Source organism: Conger conger, chromosome 4, assembly GCF_963514075.1.
Source record: "Conger conger chromosome 4, fConCon1.1, whole genome shotgun sequence".
NCBI lineage: Eukaryota > Metazoa > Chordata > Actinopteri > Anguilliformes > Congridae > Conger > Conger conger.
Genome location: NC_083763.1, coordinates 26,771,283 through 26,781,140, shown reverse-complemented (window position 1 = coordinate 26,781,140; position 9,858 = coordinate 26,771,283). Strand labels below are relative to the sequence as shown.

Genomic DNA, 9,858 nt, shown 5'->3' with positions numbered 1-9,858 from the left:
ATGAATGGTGAAGTCACTTTATAACTCTGCCTCCAGACCCTCTGAATACAGAGTACTGGAACACTGAAAGTCAGTTCAAAACAAGCAAAAAGGCACACTTCCTCTTTCTGCCAATTTCCCCCTCAGTAACAGATAAAGCTTCTGAAATTCACACTACTGGCAGTGCCACTGCGAGTAAGTGGAGTCGGCTGACTTGTCAATTTCTGAAGAATCAGGAGGAAATCATCCTCCTTTACTGAGAAATGCCACTGCTAATTCTTGTTCTGTAAAAGCTTACAGTGCTGATCTACTTCCTGTTGTTTCAGTGGACGCTGCTTCGTGAAATTTATATTTGAATGAAAATCAAAGACTTTATTCAGCATCTCAAAAAGAAATAGTCCACGCTGCACCATACAAAAAACTATAAAAATGTTTTTGCTGGTATGTGCAATGTCAGTCCATAAAAGTGTGATTCTGCACAAACGGTCGAGAACATTAAAAACATTACATAAACATAAAACATAAACATTTTATAGTATTTGCCCCTTCACAGAATTGTAAAAGTTCTCAAAATATAACTTTCATATCATGTTCCTCAACATACAAATAGTATAAAAGTAATGACACATTATAAAAGTAATGAAACACATCTCAAATACCAAAATTCAAGGTTCCTTCAAATATTCATTAAGAAATGCATTGCTATATACTATACACCATAGCTGTATATACACCTTTCATCTCATTGGATGTACACTGTAAAGTGAAAATGCAAATCAACAAGTGTTTCCATAGGAACAAACATAAGAGAATAATGCCCGCTTCCAAAGCATTGCCACAGATGCTGAACGCCTCATCAAAAAAAAAAAAGACACAGGAACGGCGTGGCAGCAGGAGATATTTCAGTAGGCATACACACTTTTTGAACAGGAGTATAGTTCTCACAGAGAGAGGTGTGTTAACGTGTCTCTTCCAGTGCGGTGAGCTTCCGCACAAGCGTGTGAAACTCGCTGGTGACCTGCGTAAAGTCTGTGCTTCGACTCCATGACCCGTCTCCCTAGAGGTGCAAAGTCCAGCGGCAGACTGCAGGCTCTCTTTCTCCTTCCCTTCTTCCTTGTGCGCCAGAGAAGTCGCCAGGGGAGGTGTTAGCCGTACTCTGAGGACGGGGGCCCTCGCACAATGTTGTAGTAGCCCGCCAGAGCGCCTAGGTCGACGTACAGGGATCCCCTTCTCTTCACGGGGGCTGAGTCCTCGCCACTGTACAGGGAAGATTCTGAAAGAAAGGAGAGTTGGGTCAGGGTCAAAACTGCCAGAGGATTTACCGGTGCATGAGAATGGATATGTGTGTCTGTGTGTGTGATAAGCTAAACTAAAGTAATCAATATGAAGATGGTACAAAGCAAAGCTGAAATAATAACTTTTGTACTTGCCTCGAGTCTGTCATATTCATTTTATATAGTAATTTTTGAAAGATTACATTTTAGACTGGTACACTCATGGTCTAAGGAATGTGTAAACTTTGGGCCTCCAGTGAGAAAGCATCATTAGATTCGGGTATTAGATTACTCCATTACATTTAATAATAATAAATAATTACAACTGTTTAATCTTTTGTGGGGGGGACAGAGAGGTAATTTCAGTAATTGCTGAGTCAAAGGCATTCATTTGTTGAATCTCAGATCCGAAGCCTGGAAGGTTTTCCCCTCAGGGTGACACCAAACCCACTCCTACACTCACAATGATTCACTGAATGAAAAACGTAAACCCGTGAAAAACGTAACAGGAAATTGGAAGTCCAAGGACCCATCTGACCTTTCTTCCTACCAGTCTCTTCTGCCATCATCACCGCCAAGGTAAATGACTATCAAACCAAAATGAATGAATCCACTTTGAACCCTCGTCAACTGTTTTCCATTTTTTCATCTCTCCTCAGCACATCTCCCCCACCACCTCAGTACTCCCTCACTGCTGATTACTTTGCAGTGTTCTTGGATCAGAAGAATGCAGACATCCACAGCTACTTCACAACCACCACCGCTTCTGTGCCTGCCTCCTGTTTCTCCGCTTTCTCTCCCTTCATAGACACTGATGTTTCTCAATGTTCTGATGTTCCACCGCCCTACCACTTTTGCCCGATCCTATCCCCTCATCCCTCCTTCAGGCAATCACACCTGACATCCTCCGATTTGTCACCCGCCTTGTGAACTACTCTCTGTCTTCTGGATGTGATCCCCTCATCCTTCAAGAAGACTTACATCACCCCACTCCGGAAGAAGCCCACTTTGGACCCTTCCACTATCCAGAACTCCCGTCCGTTATCTCTACTTCCTTTTCTATCCAAATCACTTGAACGAGCTGCCTCTAAACAAGGCTTCAGACTAAACCTGGCCACTCGACGGAGCCCACACTCCTCTCGTCAATGACCCCCTCCTGGCATCTCTCTATCCAGTCCTCTCAGGTTACCTGGGCTGGTAAAGTATCAACCCCGCGTCCCCTTTTTACAGTTCCCCAGGGCTCAGTCCTTAGTCCCCTCCTCTTCTCCATCTACACTAGATCCCCTGGCACTGTTATCTCTGCTCATGGCATGTCATACTGCTGTTATGCTGATGACACCCAAGTCCTTCTCTCCTTTCCCCTCATCTGACACACAGGTAGTCACTACCTGTACCTCCGCCTGCCAGAGAGACAACCAGAGCTGGATGGACAACCACCATCTAAAGCTCAACCCAGGTGAGACAGAGCTAATCTTCATCCCTACTCTAACCTCTCCCTTCTCTGATTTTTCCATTTCACTAGGGGACACCACAGTGACATCATCCCCCAGTGCAAGAAACCTGGGAGTGGTGATGGACAATAGGCTGTCCCTCTCTGAGAACATTGTGGCGGTGACCCGGGCATGAAGGTTCTTCCTGTAAACATCCGGAGAATTTGTCCCGTCCTCACTACCTACTCAACTCAGCTCCTTGATCGAGCAATGGTCCTGACTACTGCGACTCTCTGCTGGCTGGCCTTCCGGCATCCGCCATTGGACCCTTAGGATTGAACGTTGCGGCTTGTTTGGTATTCAACATCCCCAGGCACTCTCACATCACACCCCTGCTCATCAACCGCCACTGACTGCCTGTTATGGCTTGCATGAAATTTTTAATATTGGTGCTTGCATACCAGGCAGTTAAGGGATCAGCCCCTGCATATATCCAAACGCTAATCAGCTGCCAACCGTGGTATGCTATTTGGGGAGTTGATTTACTCTTCAAGATTTCAAGTGTTATCTATGAGATCACTCTATGAGCATCGTACTAGGGTCTCCAATGCATTCCCTGGTTCTGATTTGCACCCAATTGTATGTCGCTCTGGATAACAGTGTCCGCTAAATGACTGTAATGTGATGGAATGTAACAGTAGCACGGTGGAAACTGAAACGGTGCATACTGATGGAGCCACCTGATATTATCAGCAGTGGAACATTAAGGTCCAGGAAAATATTCGCATTGTATCAACACCACATTTTTCCCCTAATAAAACAAGTCACACAAAAAGACGAAGCAGACTACAATGGTTCCTTTAATGCTTGTGCTGTTTGTTTAGCCCAATGGAGAAGGTAAAGTATTTCCCATTTATTTGACAAAGAGAAATGGGCCATGAGTAAGCTTACTATGTATGATACATTCACCCATTAAATGAATTAATTTTATTTTACAGTTATATCTATCTGTGTACATTATATGCTTGTCTGTACTGTATCTGTACGCATGAGTGAAGGGTAACCAGTGTGTGAGTATGTCTCTATGTGCATGCATGGGACTGGGAAGGCATATGCTTATGTTGTGTATAGGCATGTTGCTGTGGGTTTGTGCGCGTGTGTATGTGCTATATGTATGTGCGGACATGATTGTGTGTATATATGTGTGTGCATGTTTGTGTAGGTACATTTGTGTCCAGCTGTGTTTGTGTGCGTACATGTGCATGCGGTCGTGTGTGGGCAGGTGTGTGTCTGGGTTTTTTTGTGTGCTTGCATGTGTACCACGGTATTATGCAAAAAAAAAAAAAAAAAAAAGGAACAGGCCCTGGTCCTTATCTTTGTTGTGGAGGTAGCAGTTGGAATTGTACTTCCCTATAGGGTCTTTCAGTGCACTTATCCCTGGTTATGGGTATGCACTTTGTTGTATGTCGCTCTGGATAAGAGTGTCTGCCAAATGCCATTAATGTTACATTACATTATTGGCATTTGGCAGACACTCTTATCCAGAGCGACGTACAGTTGATTAGACTAAGCAGGAGACAATTCTCCCCTGGAGCAATGCAGGGTTAAGGGCCTTGCTCAAGGGCCCAACGGCTGTGCGTATCATATTGTGGCTACACTGGGATTAGAACCACCGACCTTGCGTGTCCCAGTCATTTACCTTAACCACTACGCTACAGGCCGCCCCGTTAATGTTAATGTATGCGGTTGTGTGTGTCCAGGTTTGTTTGTGCGCTTGCACAGTGAGTGTATATGCGCGTGCGGGTGTGTGTTTCTGTCATCCTACCCTGGGTGGTGTCAGGCAGCTGGCTGTGCTGACGCAGGAGGGGGCGGGACGCCTCGCCCAGGGCGGAGTCTAGGCTCCAGCAGCGGGGCTGGTCCTCCCGGGGGGGGTTGATGGCCTCGTCCCTCAGGAGCTCAGCCGCAGAGCTGCGCAGTCGCGGGTTCTTCTCCAGTGCGCGCTCCAGGAAGCTGCGCATGGCTGGGCTGCAGTCCTCGGCTATGTCCTCCAGGGGTGGGGCCTGCTTGTGGATCTGCAGCGGGGGGGAACAACACAGGTCAGAGGTTGAGGGTCAAGCAAAATACAGTATTTTACATGTCATACAATTCATATCATTTAGTTTCCATGCGTCCTTTTGGAGTCTCCAAATGTCATTTTTGGAAAACAGCCTACACATAGCTTAGATAAAACAATGCAGAATGCTCATATTTGAAGATATTGTCATCCAATTCGAAAGGGGATTTTTTGTTTTGGCTGTAGCTCCATTGTAGTCTCTACGTTAGCGCGTTGTACCTTTAAGGGGTACCGTAGTAAACTGTTGTAAAGAATTTTATAGAGATTAAATATAATATTTTTCCAAAAGTAAACTTAGGTGTTCTCTTCCCCAGCTGCTCTGGTGAAGGTACAGTCCCCTACAAAAGTATTGCAACCGCAATTTCTTTTGTTTTTGCTATACACTAAAGACAATTGAGTTTGACGTCAAAAGCTGTACGTGAGATGAATTTCAGCTTTTATTTCTGGGCGGCCTGTGACGTAGTGGTTAAGGTAAAGGACTGGGATATGCAAGGATGGTGGTTCTAATCCCGGTGTAGCCACAATTAAGATCCGCACAGCCGTTGGGCAAGGCCCTTAACCCTGCATTGCTCCTGGGGAGGATTGTCTCCTGCTTAGTCTAATCAACTGTACGTCGCTCTGGATAAGAGCGTCTGCCAAATGCCATTAATGTAATTTCCTGGTATTTTTTACAGGTGTTTCTTCTTGCCCAGATTGGTTACACAATAAATAGTTCTGAATGTCTAAAGAAAGCTATTTTGAAGATCACAAAAGAGAAAAAAAAAAAAAAAAAAAAAAAAAAAACTTCTGGCATACTGAGAAACAGACATTGAACAGGTCGACAAGGACAACAACAAAAATTGTGAGAGTTGCGAAGAAAAAACACGAAACCTCCACAGGGCAGAGGTGAAGGTATCTCGATCAACCGTTCAAAGTTTGAGAACAGCAATATAGAGGCTATACCACAACATGTAAACCACTCATCAGTAGTAAGAATCCGAAGGCAAGATTACAATTAGCAAAGAAGTACAGAGATGAGCCACAAAAGATTTATGGAATGATGAGACAAAGATTAACCTCGACCAAAGTGATGTGATGGAAAGGCCAAAGTGTGGAGAAAGAAGGGATCTGCCCATCATCCAAAACATACAAGCTCATCTGTGAAGCACAGTGGAGGAGGTGTCATGGCTTGGGCTAGCATGGCTGCTTCTGGAGTGGGCTCACTAATCTTTATTGATGATTAACTGTAACTCATGATGGTAGCAGCAGGATGAATTCAGAAGTCTACAAAAACATTCTGTTTGCCAACTTACAGAGAAATGCATCTCATTTGGAGGAACTTCATCATGCAGCAAGACAGTTATTGCACGCAAACTCTTGTCTCGTGTTCATCTTTTTATCTCACCCCCAGTGTATGGCAAAAACAAAGCAATTGGCCTTGCTGTTCCAACGCTTTTGGAGGCAACTGTATCTGGCTGAACGCTGGACTCACTTCCCCTAAGTGCACCGTGCAAACAGCAAGGAGCCATTTCATAATTCAGTGATTTCTTCAAAAAGAAGAAGCAACAGCTTAAGTCAAAGAGTCATGGAAACAGGAACGAAAATTTGGACTACAGTGGTCTGCTACAGAGTTCATGGATGCAAAAAATTAAAAATGCTCTGAAACATGATCATGGATAGTATAACCAAAGACCAAATATAAGACCAAAACAATCATGCCATTTTACTGTCAAACTGTACAGGGTTCCTACAGTATTTCTGCTGCAAATGCAATCATTTTTCAATTTCTCATAGATGTTATTTAAAAAGACATTATTTTACTATGGACTTTATTAGAACAGTTGTGATTTTCTGTGTCACTGGAAATCCTGTCCTGACACTGTAAGCACAACATTTTGTGCTTTAAGAAACAGAAGACAATGTCACTGACAGCACTACTTTGGATTATATATACAGTACATGACAAAGGGAAATTTTCATCAGTCACAATGAAGAACTGTCAAGGTTTGCAATGTCCTGTCTGTACTATCTGCCAAATCTGACTATCTTGCCTACCACCAAGTGACGTATGACAGACGTACATTTCCGTAATACAACAGAATTAAGGAGAAGTAACCAGAGGTAGGTTCTACCACATCTAACAGTACATGGTTACATATACTCATAAATGGCAATGATGTAGTGTTACATTTGAGTAGAGTGAATACATTGTAACACAAAACCCATGGGACACAGTGAAACCCCAAGCTTACACTGATTTCCATCTGCTTTGCTTAGCTTTGATTAGAAAATATCAGATAGTGAGATAAAAGCTAGGGAGAGCACAGGGATACCTACTATGTAAAGATAGGAGGGGTAGGCAGACCGAGGGTATCTGCGAACCCACGGAGGGCTGCCAGTCTGCATGTGGATGATGGTGGTGCCCATGCTGTAGATGTCCGCCTTGGTGTTGTGGCCTCGGCACAGAACCACCTCTGGACTCATGTACATCTGAAACGCAAACAGAACAAGCCCGTCAGGTTCACGGGAAGGTCCCGCACAGCAGCCGTGCTGCAAACCAATCGCGTCGGGAAAGCAGAACTACTTTCAGCTCTTTTTTAATATTTAGCAGGACTGTTGAAAACTTTCCAGTAGAGGAAACGTTTGACTAACAGAGGGAGACTTGCAGGAACTGGGGCTTTATGTTGCCTGCAGTGCTGTAAGTGGTGGTGTCAACATGGCTTTGCCACCGCATTCCGAAAACAGCGTCAGGGGCTTGTTGGAAAGTAGGGACAGTCTGAAAGTCAGCAACAACCCTGAATGTGAACAATTGTCCTTATCAAATTAGACATTTTCCGATATCCAACTTTAACTACCATTTAAGGAACAACTTTTTGTACGGGATACTTGCATACTTTAAGAAAATATCATCTTTTTACACCAAGCAGAATGACCTCTGAGGTCATTGTTAGTCATTTTCCTTAACATACTATTTTTAGGCTTTAGTCAAATATTTAAGACAGCTCCTTTTGTTGCTTGCTGTCTGCAGTTCTCCCAGTTTATCAGAGCTCAGCATGTACCCGGGACTTTCCCCCTGTTATCATGGACAATGGTCATCTCCTTCCCCCTACACTTGTCCATGAGATAATGACTGCTTGCCTTGGGAATTTTGTTGGATGGGGACAACGGTTGGGAAAGAACATAATTACATGGCAGATTACAGCAAGTTGCAAGACCCAAGAAAGAGATGTTTCCAGACCTCAGAGTCAGGAAAATGCATTTGAACAGCTGGTCTACATATCTCAAGATCTCTTGTGACTTAAAAAACGTCAATACATCATAGTATCAACCGTAAAAAGGAGCACCCGAGGTTAATGTGTGTTTGCCATTATGACTGTAACTGTTTCTGTCTTGCAGTTTGGAGAAGATAGCGGCACTCACCTCTGTCCCACGCAGGTCCCTTGGGGTGTACACATCCTCTGTCATCTGCACAGTGAGGCCAAAGTCCACCAGGACTGCTTTGGCGGACATTAGGACAATGTTGCTAGCTGGCGAGGAGAATGAAACCAGGTAAAAACAGTGTATCTGGGTCTATGGCTACACTTGTTTGCAATATTCAACAATGGACTGAGGATACTGATGATTATATATCCCTCACAACTTAGCCTACCCCTACCATCTAGCACATTTGCTGAAATGAGTCACATCAATTATGACAGAAAATACACATGCCAAGGTGACATATCAGAACAGGAGGACAATTTGAAAACAGATTCTCATCTTTAAGTCTACAAATTCCAGACCAGTGCATGAACACAGCAAGCATCAAAGTACTGAGCCTAGCCAAATAAATCTTTGAACTTTTGCTTGTATTGTTCTCAACACCCACCTCCTCGCCCCCAACACATACTTCTGACAGGAATTTCCTGTAGCCCTGAGCTTTCATTCCAGTACTGCATATTTGACCTTCTGTGCTATGACTTCCTGCATCACAAACCATCATGGGACAAGATATACTTCCCTGCCTGTCTGTTTTTGCAGCACCCTCCCCAATGCCAGCCCTGACAGTCTTTCAAAACACTGTAAACTCTATTAAAACACACCACCGATTGCACTCATTCATTCATACAAACTAAACTAGGTCACGCATCAAGCATCAATATTTGGCTAATGGAATAAAAAATGTTAAATGGACCCCTAGATAGATGGGGCCATGGCATAGGAGCTTACGTTTGATGTCGTGATGAATGATGTTATGGGAGTGCAGATATTCCAGGGCTCTGAGGACCTGCTTGGTGACCCAGATGACCTCAAACTCCCTCATTGGACCACAGCTCTCCACCTTCTCCATCACTGAGCCTCCCTCCCCAGCTTCCATGAACAGGTGGATGGTCTGGTCCCACAGGAGAGCACCGTAGAGCTCAGCGATGTTCTCATGACGAAAGCGTGCCTGGAACTCAACGTCAGCTGGTCTGAAATGCTCCAGGGGTATCTGGGTGACGCAGATAGAATAAATGATAGCTTTATAGCAGACTTATTATTATTATTCAAATATTCCTGCCTGGAGGGACAAATTGTGCATATATTTCAAACAGTATTTAAAAAAACAATGTGTGAGGAGTACGTATTGTTGATATATGCAAGCAAAGTAGACTTCTTCTTAAAATTTGTTCAAATAGTACTTATTACACAGACCTGGATAAAGTAACAATTTTTGATGCATTGGAGTTCTAAGGTAATCTAGAGCTGCACTAGGTCAATGAGCCACCACTTGAATAAATCACTATCCATCATATACAACATTACCACCAGAATAAATTATAACTATGCAGTGCCAATCAAATTTATTGGCACCCTTGTTAAAGATGAGCAAAAAAGTCTCTAAAATGCAGATAACACATCTAGAAAATAAGTTTTTTAACAAGTAATAATTTTATTTCCAAAAAGATCAATGGCACCCCTGTTTTCAGTACTTTGTGGGCCCTCCCTTCGCAAGGATATAACTACAGAATTGTCTTCTATAGTGGATGAGGATTTTGGTGAACATAAGGGTGGAAATCTCTAACCCTTCATACAGGATCGTTTAAGATCCTTCAGTCAGCCC

General features: G+C 43.6%; 1 protein-coding gene across 3 annotated transcripts in view; it reads right to left on the bottom strand.

The window, feature by feature from the left end:
- Nucleotides 1–324: 324 nt before the first annotated feature.
- map3k8 (mitogen-activated protein kinase kinase kinase 8) overlaps nucleotides 325–9,858 on the bottom strand; it is a 13,424-nt gene continuing 3,890 nt past the window's right edge. For all 3 annotated transcript variants that reach the window (XM_061238114.1, XM_061238113.1, XM_061238116.1), the window contains 5 exons: nucleotides 8,985–9,246; nucleotides 8,196–8,302; nucleotides 7,113–7,265; nucleotides 4,509–4,755; nucleotides 325–1,252 (listed from right to left, as the gene is read on the bottom strand). In XM_061238114.1, the coding sequence (XP_061094098.1) occupies nucleotides 1,125–1,252; nucleotides 4,509–4,755; nucleotides 7,113–7,265; nucleotides 8,196–8,302; nucleotides 8,985–9,246 (897 nt within the window). In that variant the 3' untranslated portion in view covers nucleotides 325–1,124. The remainder of the gene's footprint in view (nucleotides 1,253–4,508; nucleotides 4,756–7,112; nucleotides 7,266–8,195; nucleotides 8,303–8,984; nucleotides 9,247–9,858) is intronic.